Source organism: Pithys albifrons, chromosome 13 (assembly GCF_047495875.1).
Source record: "Pithys albifrons albifrons isolate INPA30051 chromosome 13, PitAlb_v1, whole genome shotgun sequence".
Taxonomy (NCBI): Eukaryota; Metazoa; Chordata; class Aves; order Passeriformes; family Thamnophilidae; genus Pithys; species Pithys albifrons.
In genome coordinates, this window is record NC_092470.1 from 20,917,564 (window position 1) to 20,936,114 (window position 18,551).

An 18,551-nucleotide genomic window follows, 5' to 3' on the forward strand; every position below is an offset into this window, starting at 1 on the left:
ACACCCCTGGAGGTGCCTGGACCTTCATTCCCCCCTGGGGAATTTCTGTATTCCAGGAAATCCCTCCCACCTCCCTGGGGTCATTCCCAATGCAGAGAATCCCTGAGGGCCAAGCAAAGTAGGTCAGTTCTTTGGGAATGTTGGGATGAATTGATAAAATGCCAGAATTTCCCGGAGGAAAAGCAGAGCCAGGTGGTGGCTCCAAGGGCTCCTTCTCCTCCCACTGCCAAGAGCAGCTTCCCAGGAAAACCAGGAGCCAGAGGGAGGGAGGGAGAGGATTATTCCGAAGCCTTCTGGAGCTTCTCCTTGAACATGAAGTGGGTTTAGAGGAGCAAATCCAGCCTGGAATGTGACACTTCCAGTGCCTTGGCAGAGGGGGAGCTTTGTTTCCAAACACAGAGAGCTGGAGCTGTTCAGAGCCTGGATTGGATTTCGGGATGAGCAGCACTCGGGAATGTTCACATGAACCCTCCCCGGAATGGGGGATTTAAAGGGGGAGTTTTCCCTGGAAAAGGGAAAAACAAGGGAAAAATAACACTTGGAGTGCTTGGGATAATGTGCAGAATATGGCCTGGACAGGTGTCCCCTCTCCTGGATTAGGAGCTGGCTGGAGGGTCAGGCCCAGAGGGTGCTGGTGAGTGGAGCTGCATCCAGCTGGTCACCAGTGGTGTCCCCAGGGGTCTGTGCTGGGTCCCAGGGGTCTGTGCTGGGTCCAGTCCTGTTTAATTAACATCTTTAGTGATGATTTAGATGAGGGGATTGAGTCCATCAACAGCAAATTTGCTGATGACACCAAGCTGGGAGGGAGTGTCGAGCTGCTGGAAGGCAGGAGGGCTCTGCAGAGGGATCTGGACAGGCTGGAGAGACCTGGAGAAGGATCTGGACAGGCTGAAGGGATCTGGAGAAAGATCTGGACAGGCTGAAGGGATCTGGAAAGGGATCTGGACAGGCTGGAAAGACCTGGAGAAGGATCTGGACAGGCTGGAGGGATCTGGAAAGGGATATGGACAGGCTGAAGGGCAGGAGGGCTCTGCAGAGGGGTCTGGAGAGACTGGAGAGATGGGCTGATCCCAATGGGATGGAGTTCAACAAGGCCAAGTGCAGGTCCTGCCCTTTGGCCACCCCAAGCCCTGCAGCTCCAGGCTGGGCACAGAGTGGCTGGAGAGGGACAGGCAGAGTGACCTGGGGGGACTGAGGGACAGGAAGCTCAACAGGAGCCACCAGTGTGCCCAGGTGGCCAAGAAGGCCAAGGGGATCCTGGCCTGGATCCAAACTAGCGTGGCCAGCAGGCCCAGGGCAGTGACCCTTCCCCTGGACTCTGCCTTGGGGAGGCCACACCTTGAGTGTTGTGTTCAGTTCTGGGCCCCTCAGTTGAGGCAAGAGATTGAGGGGCTGGAGAAGGGACTGGATGTGGCACTGAGTTAAATCTCTGGATCTCAGTCCATAATTCCAGAGCTGTGGAACTGGGAGGGTTAAATCTCTGGAACTCAGTCCATAATTCCAGCTGTAATTTGTTTCCAGTCTCTGCTTTATCCCCCTTTTCCCTTGGAATTCTCCCCCTGCAGCTCCAGCAGCACCAGGGCTGGGCTGGGCTGGGCTCCAGTCCCTGGAGCTCCAGCTGGGAATGTTCCCCTGGAAGCTGTGCCGAGGCAGAGCCCGGGATTTGTTCTGGAGTGGGGCGGGATGGGGAGGGTGAGTTGGGTGTGCTGGGGGAGGAGGTGACATCCCTGTCCCTGTCCCCTGTCCCTGTCCCCTGTCCCCTGCCCTTGTCCCCTGTCCCTGTCCTCTGTCCCTGTCCCTCTTCCTCTCCCTGTCCCTGTCCCTGTCCCTGTCCCTGTCCCTCTCCCTGTCCCTCTCCCTGTCCCTCTCCCTGTCCCTTTCCCTCTCCCTGTCCCTTTCCCTGTCCCTTTCCCTGTCCCTTTCCCTCTCCCTTTCCCTCTCCCTTTCCCTCTCCCTTTCCCTCTCCCTTTCCCTCTCCCTGCCCCTCTCCCTGCCCCTTTCCCTCTCCCTTTCCCTCTCCCTTTCCCTCTCCCTCTCCCTCTCCCTTTCCCTCTCCCTGCCCCTCTCCCTTTCCCTCTCCCTCTCCCTTTCCCTCTCCCTCTCCCTTTCCCTCTCCCTGCCCCTTTCCCTCTCCCTCTCCCTCTCCCTCTCCCTCTCCCTCTCCCTCTCCCTCTCCCTTTCCCTCTCCCTTTCCCTCTCCCTCTCCCTTTCCCTCTCCCTTTCCCTCTCCCTCTCCCTCTCCCTCTCCCTTTCCCTCTCCCTTTCCCTCTCCCTTTCCCTCTCCCTTTCCCTGCCCCTTTCCCTTTCCCTGCCCCTTTCCCTTTCCCTGCCCCTTTCCCTTTCCCTGCCCCTTTCCCTTTCCCTGCCCCTTTCCCTCTCCCTTTCCCTCTCCCTTTCCCTGCCCCTGTCCCTGTTCCTGCCGGGATCTGCCCTGGCAGCAGCCGAGCCTTGGGATGCCCCAGCAGGAATCTTGGGAAGCAGAGCCCCGATAAGAGGATTTTAGGGATAACGGAGGAAACCCCCCCCTGCTCTGGGGCTGTGGCACATCCTTGAGCCCTCCAACCTTCCCTGTTTGTTCCTCTCTCCACATCCCTGCAGGAACCCGGAGAGAGAAACCTCCTGAAACCTCCAAGGGATCTGCTGTGGAAGTTGGAAAGGCGGAGATGTGTTAGAATTCCCAGCCCTCCTTCCCTAAGGTAAGACCGGAGCTGCCTCTCCTCATTCCCAGCCCCATCCCTGTGTGTCGCTGGGCTGGAATTCCTGGCCGGGTGTCATTCCAAGCCTTTCCCGAAACGGTGAAGCCCCAGCTGCAGCTGCACATGGCTCTGCTTCCAGAGCCGCTGGAGAACGGGAAGCAGGAGCTGCTCCAGCTCGGGGGGGGGGTTGGCTCTTCCCGGCCCAAATCCCCTTTTCCAGAGGGTTCCCTTCGCCCTGCTCCGACTGTGAGTAACTCCCGCAGCATTCCAGGCTGGGAAGGAGGGAAAAGCTCACCTTGGAGAGGTGGGAGGTGCGGAATTCCCTGTTTCCATGGTATCCATGAGTGACTCCGGGCGGGGGGGGGGGAGGAGGGCTCGGGAGCATCCCTGGGAATTATCCTGGATGTGGGAGAGCAGCTCCGGGGTTGTTTATGTGGGAAGGATGGTAATTCCCCTCATTTGCATGTGGGATCTCATTATCCATGATTAGCATGGAAAGGGCTGGATTGAGCCTGTTGTTCTTGCAGGGAGGTTTTGGCATGCTGGAAAATCCAGGGATTAAACTGGAGCTTGGTTTTCCACAGGGGGGGTTGGAACTGGATGATCCTTAAGCTCCTTTGCAGCCAAATTCCCTGATTTTATGATTCTATGACTCCAATTTTCCAATATGTGAAATTTTGGGATTATTTCACTGGTTTCTTTGGTACTCGGGGGTTTATCCCACTTAAGGAAAATCCTCATTCCAAAGGGGAAATGCCCAAAGAAAGCTGGAAAATCCAGTGGTTCGGCTGAGACATAAAAGCTTTTGAGGAGCTGCTGAACCAGCCAAGTAATTCCAAAACATTTTTCCAGGATTAAAAGCAACTCCAAACTTCTTCCCATAATTAGTCCAGGCTGGTGGGGCCTGATCTGGGCTGGGAAGTTTTATTTTCCAGGCTTTTCCTGCTGAATCCAGGCAGAATTCCCGAGGCTGGGCTGAGCTGCCATTCCCAAGCTCTCCGTGCTGGGAACACTGGAAATCCTTTGGAATGAGCAGCCACAGCATCTGTGGCAGCAATTAAAACCTTCAGGAAGTGGATTGGGAAGTGGCCAGGGAAGCAGTTTGGGAATGAAGGTGGAGTTTCCTTGGGAAGCTCCATCTTGTGCTCTGAGCAGCTGGAGTGGGAAACAACCCCCTGGAATCCCTTGGGATTTGGGAATTTCAGCCTCTCCCACCTCCTGCTCCCACTCTGGAATTGGTGGGAGCTGGAGTGGGAAACAACCCCCTGGAATCCCTTGGGATTTGGGGATTTCAGCCTCTCCCACCTCCTGCTCCCACTCTGGAATTGGTGGGCCTGGCAAACTCCTCATCCTTCCCAGGCTTTTCCAGGCTCAACTGCCCTGGGAATGTGGGTTTGGGGAACTCCTGATTATTGGGAATAAAGTTTTCCTGCAGGGTTTTCAATCCATAATCCCCTTGAACATTCCCAGCAATCTGTTCCTGGGAATTTTTGTGCTCCATGTTGAGGGATTGTGATGCTTTTCCTGGGAATTTTTGTGTTCCAAGTGGAGGGATTGTGATGCTTTTCCTGGGAATTTTTGTGTTCCAAGTGAAGGAATTTTGATGCTTTTCCTGGGAATTTTTGTGTTCCATGTTGAGGGATTTTGTTGCTTTTCCTGGGAATTTTTGTGCTCCATGTTGAGGGATTGTGATGCTTTTCCTGGGAATTTTTGTGCTCCAAGTGAAGGGATTGTGATGCTTTTCCTGGGAATTTTTGTGTTCCAAGTGGAGGGATTGTGATGCTTTTCCTGGGAATTTTTGTGTTCCAAGTGGAGGGATTGTGATGCTTTTCCTGGGAATTTATAGATTTTTTAATATATTTCTATATGTATTTTATAGATATTTTTCTATATTTCTATATATTTTTTATCCATTTTATAGATTTTTTATATTTCTATATATTTTATCTCTTTTACAGATATTTTTCTCTATTTCTATATTTTTAATCTATTTTATATTCTTACATATTTTAGGTATTTTTAACCTCTTTTTAGATGTTTTAGATACATTTTATGTGCTTAGGTTTATATTTTATACACACACTAAAAGGAATATACAATATACATTTTATATAGCATTTAAAATATAAAACAGTTTATATTATGTATTACATATTTAATATATTAATAATATATATACTGTATATATGTATATATAATAGATTTTTATTTATATATATACTGTATATATGTTATATATTTTTATATATATACTGTATATATAATATATTTTTTTAATATATATACTGTATATGTGTATATATAATATATTTTTATTTATATATGTACTGTATATATATAAAATATTTTATTTATATATACTGTATATATGTATATATTTGTTTATTTATATATAAACTGTATATATGTATATGTATAATATATTTTTATTTATATATATACTGTATATATGGATATATAATATATTTTTATTTATATACTGTATATATGTAATATATTTTTATTTATATATATTCTGTATATATGTATATAATATATTTAATTTATATATATACTGTATATGTGTATGTATAATATATTTTATATATATACTGTATATATGTGTATATCTATATAATATACTTTTATTTATATATATACTGTATATATGTATATATATTTTTAGTTATATATACTGTATATATTTATATATATAATATATTTTTATTTTTATATATACGGTATATATGAATATATAATATATTTTAATTTATATATATAGTGTATATGTGTATATAAATAATGTATTTTTATTTATATATATACTGTATATATGAATATATAATATATTTTAATTTACATATATACTGTATATGTGTATATAGATAATATATTTTTATTTATATATACTGTATATATGTATATATAACATATATTTATTTTTTATATATATATATATAGACACACACACACAATAATATGCAACATTTAATATGTTATTTGAGATCGAATTTATGGATTATTTCCTTTATATTTGATAGAGAAGGAGGTTTCAGCACCTCCCCGAGGGGGCTCTGCCAGCACAGGATGGAGCACCTTTGGGTGCCCTGAGAGAGGCCCTGGGGGGCTTTGAACCCCCCAAATGAAAGGGAAACTCCCCCAGGAAGTCACTAAATGGGCTTTCTGAGTGCCGAGCCTGTTCCTGCTGAATTCCAGGCTGGATTCCAGGATTCCCAACTCCAGCTGGGGCAGGTTCTGCAGCCAAACAAACCCCGAGAATTCCAGGCTGGATTCCAGGATTCCCAACTCCAGCTGGGGCAGGTTCTGCAGCCAAACAAACCCCGAGAATTCCAGGCTGGATTCCAGGATTCCCAACTCCAGCTGGGGCAGGTTCTGTAGGCAAACAAACCCCGAGAATTCCAGGTTGGATTCCAGGATTCCCAACTCCAGCTGGGGCAGGTTCTGCAGCCAAAGAAACCCCGAGAATTCCAGGTTGGATTCCAGGATTCCCAACTCCAGCTGAGGCAGGTTCTGCAGCCAAACAAACCCCGAGAATTCCAGGTTGGATTCCAGGATTCCCAACTCCAGCTGGGGCAGGTTCTGCAGCCAAACAACCCCCGAGAATTCCAGGCTGGATTCCAGGATTCCCAACTCCAGCTGGGGCAGGTTCTGCAGCCAAACAAACCCTGAGAATTCCAGGCTGGATTCCAGGATTCCCAACTCCAGCTGAGGCAGGTTCTGCAGCCAAACAAACCCCGAGAATTCCAGGCTGGATTCCAGGATTCCCAACTCCAGCTGGGGCAGTTTCTGCAGCCAAACAAACCCCGAGAATTCCAGGTTGGATTCCAGGATTCCCAACTCCAGCTGGGGCAGGTTCTGCAGCCAAACAAACCCCGAGAATTCCAGGCTGGATTCCAGTATTCCCAACTCCAGCTGGGGCAGGTTCTGCAGCCAAACAAACCCCGAGAATTCCAGGTTGGATTCCAGGATTCCCAACTCCAGCTGGGGCAGGTTCTGTAGCCAAACAAACCCCGAGAATTCCAGGTTGGATTCCAGGATTCCCAACTCCAGCTGGGGCAGGTTCTGCAGCCAAACAAACCCCGAGAATTCCAGGTTGGATTCCAGGATTCCCAACTCCAGCTGGGGCAGGTTCTGCAGCCAAACAAACCCCGAGAATTCCAGGCTGGATTCCAGGATTCCCAACTCCAGCTGGGGCAGGTTCTGCAGCCAAACAAACCCCGAGAATTCCAGGTTGGATTCCAGGATTCCCAACTCCAGCTGGGGCAGGTTCTGCAGCCAAACAAACCCCGAGAATTCCAGGTTGGATTCCAGGATTCCCAACTCCAGCTGGGGCAGGTTCTGCAGCCAAACAAACCCCGAGAATTCCAGGTTGGATTCCAGGATTCCCAGCTCCAGCTGGGGCAGGTTCTGCAGCCAAACACACCCCGAGAATTCCAGGTTGGATTCCAGGATTCCCAACTCCAGCTGGGGCAGGTTCTGCAGCCAAACAAACCCCGAGAATTCCAGGTTGGATTCCAGGATTCCCAACTCCAGCTGGGGCAGGTTCTGCAGCCAAACAAACCCCGAGAATTCCAGGTTGGATTCCAGGATTCCCAACTCCAGCTGGGGCAGGTTCTGCAGCCAAACAAACCCCGAGAATTCCAGGTTGGATTCCAGGATTCCCAACTCCAGCTGGGGCAGGTTCTGCAGCCAAACAAACCCCAGTGAGGGTTTAGGATTAACCATCAGAGGGTGCCCATTAACCTGCCCCGGTCTGGGAATGTGCCCCTGGCAGAGGGAGGGGCTGGGAGATCCCTCGGGAGAGGCTTTTCCTGGGAATTCAGCCCCAGGTGCCCGGGAGGGGCTGGCAGGGACATTCCAGGCTGTGCCATCCCCTCCCTGCTCCCTCCGGGTGTGGGGAAGAGCAGGAGGCAACGCTGGAGTTGAGATTTACCTGCCCAGGAAAATCCTCTCCTGCTCCTGCAGAGGGAAAACAGGGAAGCCACAAACCAGAGGGGGTTTGGCAGCAGGAATTGATGGATAAATTAGGAACAATTTAACCTGCTTTGGGAAATCCGAGGATGTTTTCCTGCTGGATCTGCCTGGCTCTCCCAGTGCTTTATCCGTGTGTTTGTGTGAATGCATCTCCATATTTATCCATTATTTATTGGCATGGGAGAGCTGGCAGTTCATAGTCCATTAAATTCAGCTCCCAGCAGTGATCAAAGACCCCCCATCCCTCACAAATCATTCCCTGTTCCCTGAAACCAGGGAAGACAGAGGGAATCGTGGCCAGTTTGTGCAGGAAAACAACCAAAGAAGAGAACTTTCCTCCTGCTTGTTCCCATTAACTGCTGGTTTCTCCTAAATGGAATTCCGTGGGAATTAGTAGGTAAATCTTGGGATCCTGAGGATTCAGATTGTGGAGCTCCTGGGACAATATCCCTGTTTTCCAAGGACACCGGATGGAGCTCCTGGGACAATATCCCTGTTTTCCAAGGACACCGGTTGGAGCTCCTGGGACAATATCCCTGTTTTCCAAGGACACTGGATGGAGCTCCTGGGACAATATCCCTGTTTTCCAAGGACACTGGTTGGAGCTCCTGGGACAATATCCCTGTTTTCCAAGGACACTGGATGGAGCTCCTGGGACAATATCCCTGTTTTCCAAGGACACCGGATGGAGCTCCTGGGACAATATCCCTGTTTTCCAAGGACACCGGATGGAGCTCCTGGGACAATATCCCTGTTTTCCAAGGACACCGGATGGAGCTCCTGGGACAATATCCCTGTTTTCCAAGGACACTGGATGGAGCTCCAGGGACAATATCCCTGTTTTCCAAGGACACTGGATGGAGCTCCTGGGACAATATCCCTGTTTTCCAAGGACACCGGATGGAGCTCCAGGGACAATATCCCTGTTTTCCAAGGACACTGGATGGAGCTCCTGGGACAATATCCCTGTTTTCCAAGGACACCGGATGGAGCTCCTGGCACAATATCCCTGTTTTCCAAGGACACCGGATGGAGCTCCTGGGACAATATCCCTGTTTTCCAAGGACACTGGATGGAGCTCCTGGGACAATATCCCTGTTTTCCAAGGACACTGGATGGAGCTCCTGGGACAATATCCCTGTTTTCCAAGGACACCGGATGGAGCTCCTGGGACAATATCCCTGTTTTCCAAGGACACCGGATGGAGCTCCTGGGACAATATCCCTGTTTTCCAAGGACACCGGATGGAGCTCCTGGGACAATATCCCTGTTTTCCAAGGACACCGGATGGAGCTCCTGGGACAATATCCCTGTTTTCCAAGGACACCGGATGGAGCTCCTGGGACAATATCCCTGTTTTCCAAGGACACTGGATGGAGCTCCTGGGACAATATCCCTGTTTTCCAAGGACACCGGATGGAGCTCCTGGGACAATATCCCTGTTTTCCAAGGACACCGGATGGAGCTCCTGGGACAATATCCCTGTTTTCCAAGGACACCGGATGGAGCTCCTGGGACAATATCCCTGTTTTCCAAGGACACCGGATGGAGCTCCTGGGACACTATCCCTGTTTTCCAAGGACACCGGATGGAGCTCCTGGGACAATATCCCTGTTTTCCAAGGACACCGGATGGAGCTCCTGGGACAATATCCCTGTTTTCCAAGGACACTGGATGGAGCTCCTGGGACAATATCCCTGTTTTCCAAGGACACTGGATGGAGCTCCTGGGACAATATCCCTGTTTTCCAAGGACACCGGATGGAGCTCCTGGGACAATATCCCTGTTTTCCAAGGACACCGGATGGAGCTCCTGGGACAATATCCCTGTTTTCCAAGGACACCGGATGGAGCTCCTGGGACAATATCCCTGTTTTCCAAGGACACTGGATGGAGCTCCAGGGACAATATCCCTGTTTTCCAAGGACACTGGATGGAGCTCCTGGGACAATATCCCTGTTTTCCAAGGACACCGGATGGAGCTCCAGGGACAATATCCCTGTTTTCCAAGGACACTGGATGGAGCTCCTGGGACAATATCCCTGTTTTCCAAGGACACCGGATGGAGCTCCTGGCACAATATCCCTGTTTTCCAAGGACACCGGATGGAGCTCCTGGGACAATATCCCTGTTTTCCAAGGACACTGGATGGAGCTCCTGGGACAATATCCCTGTTTTCCAAGGACACTGGATGGAGCTCCTGGGACAATATCCCTGTTTTCCAAGGACACCGGATGGAGCTCCTGGGACAATATCCCTGTTTTCCAAGGACACCGGATGGAGCTCCTGGGACAATATCCCTGTTTTCCAAGGACACCGGATGGAGCTCCTGGGACAATATCCCTGTTTTCCAAGGACACCGGATGGAGCTCCTGGGACAATATCCCTGTTTTCCAAGGACACCGGATGGAGCTCCTGGGACAATATCCCTGTTTTCCAAGGACACTGGATGGAGCTCCTGGGACAATATCCCTGTTTTCCAAGGACACCGGATGGAGCTCCTGGGACAATATCCCTGTTTTCCAAGGACACCGGATGGAGCTCCTGGGACAATATCCCTGTTTTCCAAGGACACCGGATGGAGCTCCTGGGACAATATCCCTGTTTTCCAAGGACACCGGATGGAGCTCCTGGGACACTATCCCTGTTTTCCAAGGACACCGGATGGAGCTCCTGGGACAATATCCCTGTTTTCCAAGGACACTGGATGGAGCTCCTGGGACAATATCCCTGTTTTCCAAGGACACTGGATGGAGCTCCTGGGACAATATCCCTGTTTTCCAAGGACACTGGATGGAGCTCCTGGGACAATATCCCTGTTTTCCAAGGACACCGGATGGAGCTCCTGGGACAATATCCCTGTTTTCCAAGGACACCGGATGGAGCTCCTGGGACAATATCCCTGTTTTCCAAGGACACTGGATGGTGCTTTGCTGATTGAAATGGGACTGCTCAGAGTGCTCTGAATCCACAGGAAAATTCCTGTGGGTTCATTCCTGTAAAACAAGATGCAAGAAGAGAATAGAGGAAAAGAGAAGGAAAAACTCTTTGGCTTTGGGAGATGGAGCAGAGGAAAGTCAGGAAGCAAAGGTGCTTTGGCAGGAATTGGAGGAATTTGGCCCATTCCACAGCCACGTCTCCGTCGGATGAACTTGTGGCAAGTTGGGAGCCAAGGAAAAGTCTGCAGTAAATGGAGCTGAAGAGTCAAGGATTAAGAAATCCCTGCTGATTTCCTGGAGACTTTGTGCTGCTGGAAGGATTTTCCTAAAATAAACTGCTGCTTGCCTGGGAAAAAGGGCAGAGCAGCCCTGGGGGCTGGAGAGCCAGGAAGTGTCATCCCACATCACTCAGCTGCTTGGAAATGGGATTTCAAAGGCAGAGGAGGCTCAGCACCAGGTTCCCAGTCCTGGGAATGCCAGGATTTTTGGGGAGAATTCAAGGGAATTATTGCCAGTATGTTGGGCAGGGCTTGGAGCACCCCATGGCAGGGGGGGCAGTGGGATCAGCTCCAAGGTCCTTCCCACCCAGAGCATCCCGGGATTCTGGGACAGGAGGAACAGTTGTGTGGCCTGGGGGGGGTTTGGGGAGGTTTGGGATTTGGGGGTGGGTTTAGGAGCTGGATTTGTTGCTGGCTCTGGGCTGTGCAGCAGCTCCTGGCAGGGGGAGGTGGGAGGGAGGGATTGCAAACCTCGGGAAGCTGCTGGGCTTCCATAAGAAACTGAGGAGTTGGCACGTTGGCACCTGCCCGGCAGCGTTATCCAGGGCCTTTGCTGTCCAAGGGAAAGCTGCACAAGCCTCTCCCTGGAACTGTGCAGTGATTCCAGGGAGTCTGGAGGCAGCTCAGCTCCCTCTGCAGCCCGGGAGCAGCTGTGCCTCCGGATGGCTCCGAGGGATCGCGCCGGAGCGTGGGCGGGATGGGGCATCGTGCCCTGGGCACCAGCACTGCCAGGAGGGCACCAGCAGCCCCACATCCCAACCCAGCCCAGCCCACAGGGATCCCCATCCCGGTTCTGAGGAGCTGGGAGGAGGCAGCAGAGCCAGACCTTGTGCTCCCCAAAAACCAAAACTGGGATTTGTGGCACCTCCAGCCTGGAAGGAAGAGCCAGAAGAGGTTTGGTGGGCAGGGATGGACCTGTGGGAAGTGTCTGGCACTTTGGGAACAGCCTCCTCGCTCCCATTTGTTGCATTCCAGGATGTCCAGATGGAGTGAAACCTTCCCCCCCTTGGTTCTGAGGCTCTGTCCTTCCTCAGGGTTGAGTTCCCGTGTCTTGAGGTGGAGCTGGAGAAGGGAAACTTCCCTTGGCAGAGGGTTGGAGGGTTTTTTTTCCATCATTGTGGTTCCCCCTCAGTTCCCAAACCCACCTGGGGAGCTGCAGCCACTGGATGGATCCAGAGGGGTTTTTTTTTGCCACAGCAAAAGGGACTTTAAAGCTTCCAAATTCAGCTCTTGGCCAAACTGAGCAGAGCCATTTCTGGACCCCCACCCTCCATTTGCTGGTTGTAAAGCACAAAGAAATGTGGGTTGTCTTATTTCAATGGAATTATTGCCTCTGGATAAAAGGAATTCCTGCAGGGGGTTCCTGGATCCCCTTTCTAAGGATAAACCACTTCAACCTGCTGCAGATCATGAAACTGGGCTGGAATTAAATCACAAAGGACACAAATATCCATTAAAAAAGAACAAAACAAGCAAAAATATCAACATTGTTGGATTTTACCACCTGGGTTTGGTCCCCAAGCCCTGGAGCAGAGAGTGTGTCCATAGGGATGTGAATGGCCTGGAAAAGGGACACCTGGGAATGGTGTGGATCTGTCCCTGCTGCTGCTCTTGGGATCCTCCAGACCTGGAGTGGTCCCTGATCCTTAAAAAAGGGACAAACATGAGGAATTTGGCCCTGCAGGAGGATTTCAGTGCCTGGAATTTCCTGCTGACTGCAGGGGTGAAGTTTGATGGATTTATTGGCCCAACATTCCAGCTTGGGTGTGGCCTTCCCAAAGGAACATGTGGATCCTCCACTCAAGTCCCTGCATGTTCACCTGAGCCTGGAGAAAAAATGGAATATTCTGGAAATCTGTTCCTTCCAAAGAAAAGCTGCTCAAATTCTGTTTTATTGGCCACAAGTTTCTCAGGTCTGTGCTGGACATCCAGGATTGCAGGGGTTGATCCCACTTTTATTGGGAGCCAGGACCCAAAGGATCTGGGAGATCAGAACACAGGAGCCATGGACAGAATTCCATCTTTTCCCATCTTGCCTGTCCCCTGGCCTGAAGAGAGAATTCCCTGGCAGCATTTTCCCTTCTCAGCAGTTGTTGTGCCCTTTGCCTGGTGATTTTTGGTTGTTTGTTGGATATTTAATTTTAATCCCCTCCTGGACCTCAATCATTTGCTTTCCTGGCTGCAAAAATAGTGACAGTTTGTTATCAAGGAGCTTTTATGTCACTTCCCATTCTGTTCTGCTCCTCCTTTTCCCCAGCTCCGGAAATTGGGATAAAAAAGGTGAAAAAATGGGGATAAAAAAGAGGAAAGTCTTTATTCCAGGCCTCTCTGCATTCCTGGCTGTGTCCTAAGAACCAGTTTTAAGTTCCTGGTGTGAAATCCAGCTCAGCCTTTGGGCTGGACTTGAATTTCAAGCCCAGGATTTGTGGGTTTCCTTGGTGTCCTCAGTGATCCCTGAACAGCAGAAAATCCAGGAGCAGGAGGCTCCAAACACATTTTCCAGGGTTAATTCCAGAGTCTGGACATCAGCTCTGCTGGGACAGAGTGGCATTTGGAGCAGGAGGTGCCAGGCAGGGCTGGGAGTGGCAGAGGGAAGCACAGGAATAGGGATGTCCTGGATCAGGGATCTGCCTCTCCTCTGGCTCCACCCTGTTCCATTCCTGCACTCGGACACCCTCCCCTGGTGGGAATTTTGGATGTCCTGATCCTTAGAACGGGATGTTTCCAAAGTGGAGTCACACTCAGGCTCCCAGAGGTGCCCATTCCGTGCCCTCCACCCTCTCTGTGCTCTGCAATCCAGGATTTATTAGTAATATAGGAATATATTGTTTCAGTGTGGTATTTTCAGTGGGTTTTCCTCAGTGAACACCTGAGAAAATCCCTGGGAAAGCAACTTAATCCAAGCTCCCAAATTCCCTGGAAAAAATCCCTCACCCAGGACTTTCTCTTTAGAAATAATCACTTGTGGAAGCTGCAAAATTCCACTAAAAATGTGAATTCTGCAGTGGAGAAACTGCCACTGGTCATTCTGGAAAACCAGCTGGAGGGATTTCTAAGCAGGAAAAGTGGGGCATGTTTGGCCAGTTCCTGATTTCACTGGAGTTTTATTCCTGTGCTCTGTTACTCTTTGCACAGGGAAGGAAGAAGATGATGGAACCATCTCTTTGGAATAGGGCCCTGAGGTTGGCAAAGCCCTCCCAGCCCCTGGAGCCCACCCTGTGCCCGATGCCCACCTTGGCAAAGCCCTCCCAGCCCCTGGAGCCCACCCTGTGCCCGATGCCCACCTTGGCAAAGCCCTCCCAGCCCCTGGAGCCCACCCTGTGCTCGATGCCCACCTTGGCAAAGCCCTCCCAGCCCCTGGAGCCCACCCTGTGCCTGATGCCCACCTTGTCCCCCAGCCCAGAGCACTTCTTGCCATGGCCAGTCCTGCCTTGGGCACCTCCAGGGCTGGGCACTCCAAACCTCCCTGGGCAGCCCCTGCCAGGGCCTGATCCCCTTTTCCAGGAGGAAATTCCTGCTGATGTCCAACCTGACCCTCCATCCCTTGCAATGCTTGAAATTCCAACACCTGAAAGTCCTGATGCCTCCAAGGTGCTTCCCTGACCTTGCCACCATTTCTTTGCACCCTTTACAGTTTGGTGGGTCACAACTTCCCAGGATCCCAGAATCAGCTGGGCTGGGAAAGACCTCTGAGATCATCAAGTCCAACCTTTGACCCAACCCCACATTGTCTCCCAGCCCATGGCACTGAGTGCCACATCCACCTCCTCCAACCCCTCCAGGGATGGTGACTCCACCACCCCTGGGCAGCCCCTTCCAGTGCTGACCACCCTCTCTGTAAGGACCTTCTTCCTGCTGTCCCACCTCACCCTCCCCTGGTGCACCTTAAGACCATGAAACCTTCGCTCTTGTTGCTTTATGGCCACCTGGACCAACCCCAGTTCTCTTGCAGGTGTCTCCCAGCCCATGGCACTGAGTGCCACATCCACCTCCTCCAACCCCTCCAGGGATGGTGACTCCACCACCCCTGGGCAGCCCCTTCCAGTGCTGACCACCCTCTTTGTAAGGACCTTCTTCCTGCTGTCCCACCTTACCCTCCCCTGGTGCACCTTAAGACCATGAAACCTTCGCTCTCGTTGCTTTATGGCCACCTGGACCAACCCCAGTTCTCTTGCAGGTGTCTCCCAGCCCATGGCACTGAGTGCCACATCCACCTCCTCCAACCCCTCTAGGGATGGTGACTCCACCACCCCTGGGCAGCCCCTTCCAGTGCTGACCACCCTCTCTGTAAGGACCTTCTTCCTGCTGTCCCACCTCACCCTCCCCTGGTCCACCTTAAGACCATGAAACCTTCGCTCTCGTTGCTTTATGGCCAACTGGACCAACCCCAGTTCTCTTGCAGGTGTCTCCCAGCCCATGGCACTGAGTGCCACATCCACCTCCTCCAACCCCTCCAGGGTCGGTCCCTTCCACTGCTGACCACCCTCTCTGTAAGGACCTTCTTCCTGCTGTCCCACCTCACCCTCCCCTGGTGCACCTTAAGACCATGAAACCTTTGCTCTCGTTGCTTTATGGCCACCTGGACCAACCCCAGTTCTCTTGCAGGTGCCGTTGTGGGCGCGGCGGGCGCCGGAGCCGCGGTGGGTGCCGGAGCCGCGGCGGGCGCCGGAGCCGCGGTGGGTGCCGGAGCCGCGGTGGGTGCCGGAGCCGCGGCGGGCGCCGGAGCCGCGGTGGGTGCCGGAGCCGCGGCGGGCGCCGGCCGGAGCCGCACCGTGCCCGTCCTGACCCGTGTCCCCCTGTGTTGCAGGTATGGTGTGAATATGCGGTGCTTGGCGGCCCGGGTCAACCACAAGACTCTACTGGTGGCCATGGCGCTGCTGGCGCTGGCCACGGTGCTGCTGTGGAACCGCTGCTCGCCGCAGGGAGCCGGCGCCAACCCACGGGGCACGGAGCGCCGCGGCAGCGCCGACGCCGAGCCGGCACAGCGCCGGGAGGACACGGCCCCCCAGGAGCAGCAGAAGGCCCCTCCCGTGGTGGCCGGGGCCGGCAGGGCGGCCGCGCCGAAGTACGAGGAGATTGACTGTGTGATCAATGAGGAGCACACCGTGAAAGGCAGGAGGGAAGGCAGCGAGGTCTTCCTGCCCTTCAGCTGGGTAGAGAAATACTTTGAGGTTTATGGGAAAATTGCTCAGTACGATGGTTATGACAGGTTTGAATTCTCTCATAGCTACTCCAAAGTTTACACACAGAGAGCCCCCTACCACCCCGACGGGGTCTTCATGTCCTTCGAGGGCTACAACGTCGAGGTCCGAGACAGGGTCAAGTGCATCAGCGGCGTTGAAGGTTCGTGCTCGCTCTGGCCTCCTCTGGGGCTTGGGATTCCCTCTGCAAATGGTCTTGGTTTGGGTTGATGGAAGGGAAACACGGGGAAATTCGGTGCACAGGTTGGTGGGGAAGGAGAGGCCTGAGAATGGAAAGGTGGTGAGGGAATCACAGAATCAGAGAATCAGTTGGGTTGGAAGAGACCTCTGAGATCATCAAGTCCAACCCTTAATCCAACCCCACTTTGATTACCAGAGTGGCACGTCCAGTCTCACCTTAAAAACCTCCAGGGATGGTGAATCCACCACCTGTCTGGGCAGCCCATTCCAATGCCTGACCAAAGTTGGTGTCCAGCAAACAGGATGGAGGTGAATCGGAGAATCCATCATGGGAATACTTGAGTGGGAGAGACCTTAAAGCTCATCCCATTCCACCTCCTGCCACGGCAGGGACATCTTCCACTGGCCCAGGCTGCTCCAAGCCCTGTCCAGCCTGGCCTGGGACACTTCCAGGGATGGGGCAGCCACAGCTTCCCTGGGAAACCTCATGCCAAGTTTTCCCAGCTCCATAGGGTGGGTGCCTATCCCTGCAAGTGTTCAAGCCCAGGTTGGATGGGGCTTGGAGCAATCTGGGATGGTGGGAGGTGTCCCTGCCCATGGCAGGGGGTGGAATGAGATGAGCTTTGAGGCCCCTTCCAACCCAACCATTCCAAGATTCCATGATGATTCCCAGTTTTACCAGTTGCAGTGAACTCCAGAGGTGCTGCTGCCAGGGTTGGGCACCACTGTTGGCATTGAGGAGGAGCCACAATTGTCAGGGAGCCACAATTATTTCATAACATAAAATATTAACTTAAAAAGTAGAACTCCAAAATTTTTAAAAATCAATCATTTTAGAATTTAAATTAAAAAATTAAATTTTGAAATGATGTTAGAAGGCCAGCAAGCCTGAGGAGGCTCCTGGACACCCAGAAATCCATGGGCTGGTCCAGATGTGCCTCTTGGCACCTTAATCTTGGGGGTTCAGTCCCAGAGAGGAGGTTCTGGAGAACAGCCCAAGGCTCCAGCAGCTCTCCAGCCACTGGATTATCCCTGGATATGTGGAAGATGCAGTGGAACCTCCCCAATTTGTGCAGTCACTAATTAACCCTCGGGGTCTCCCCGCGGCTCGGCGGAGATTTGATGGCAGAAAATTCTCTTTGGCTTTAGATTAAAAAATTAATGGCTTTAAAAAGCACTTACAGAGGGTGACACTGTGACCCCTCATAAATTAAAGAGCAACTTTCACTTAAGGAATAAAAGCCATTAATTTTCATGCATCTCGTGGTGCTCAGGGGTGTGGACTCTGCTCTTCCCATCACACGGACACGGCGGGAGCTGCTGGGGCTGGGACTTCATTGGCTGGAAAGATCCACACAGGGAAATGTGTAGGATATGGAATTCTGTGGGGTTTTTAAGGTTATTTTAGTATTGCTTTTTAACTCTCATCCTCGTTCCTGTGAAGGAAGGGATGGAGAGCTGGGATGGATATTCAGCAGCCTTGGGAGCAGCAGGAGCTCTGGGAGTGGTCTCTGCTCAAACCTTGAGGGTTCACACCAGGCATCAGGACTGTTTCTCAATGGATCTTGAGGTTTGCAGCCTGTCATTTAAGGGCCACCAATTGTGGTGCCAAAGCCTGGTTTGTGAAGGCAGCAGAGTTCAGGAAACCCAGAAAACAGATTGGGAAACAATCACAGAATCCCAGGCTGGTGTGGGTTGGGTGGGACCTTAAAGGTCATCCCATTTCACCCCTGCCATGGGCAGGGACACCTCCCACCAGCCCAGGGTGCTCCCAGCCCTGTCCGATGGGGCAGCCACAGCTTCTCTGCCCAACCTGTGCCAGGGCCTGTCCACCCACCCAGCCAGGAATTCCTTCCCAATATCCCATCTATCCCTGCCCTCTGGCAGTGGGAAGCCATTCCCTGTGTCCTGTCCCTCCATCCCTTGTCCCCAGTCCCTCTCCAGCTCTCCTGGAGCCCCTTTAGGCCCTGGAAGGGGCTCTCAGGTTTCCCTGGAGCCTCCTCTTTTCCGGGCTAATAATCCCAGTTCTTTTACCAGTTCTGTAGGGAAAGGATTTGAATGTTCCAGCAGGTTCTCAGACACTTCTAGGCTGTTGCTTTTCCCCATCCCAGCCCTGGAGCTTCTCAGTCCTGCAGGATTATTCCTTTAGCTCTCTCCTCATTCCAGAAGCTGTGGCTGCCCCATCCCTGGGAGTGTCCCAGGCCAGGTTGGACAGGGCTTGGAGCACCCTGGGCTGGTGGGAGGTGTCCCTGCCCATGGCAGGGGTGGCACTGGAGGGGCTTTT

At 51.8% G+C, this 18,551-nt stretch overlaps 1 protein-coding gene across 2 annotated transcripts in view; it reads left to right on the forward strand.

Annotated features, from left to right (window-relative positions):
* The window catches only part of GLCE (glucuronic acid epimerase), a 30,182-nt gene that overhangs the window by 2,196 nt on the left and 9,435 nt on the right, over positions 1 to 18,551 (forward strand). The window contains exons 2-3 of one of the 2 annotated variants that reach the window (XM_071568582.1): positions 2,599 to 2,696; positions 15,694 to 16,229. In XM_071568582.1, coding sequence (XP_071424683.1) covers positions 15,707 to 16,229 — 523 coding nt within the window. In that variant the 5' untranslated portion in view covers positions 2,599 to 2,696; positions 15,694 to 15,706. Of the gene's footprint in view, positions 1 to 2,598; positions 2,697 to 15,693; positions 16,230 to 18,551 lie in introns of those variants that run through there. The other variant, XM_071568583.1, reaches the window with a different exon arrangement.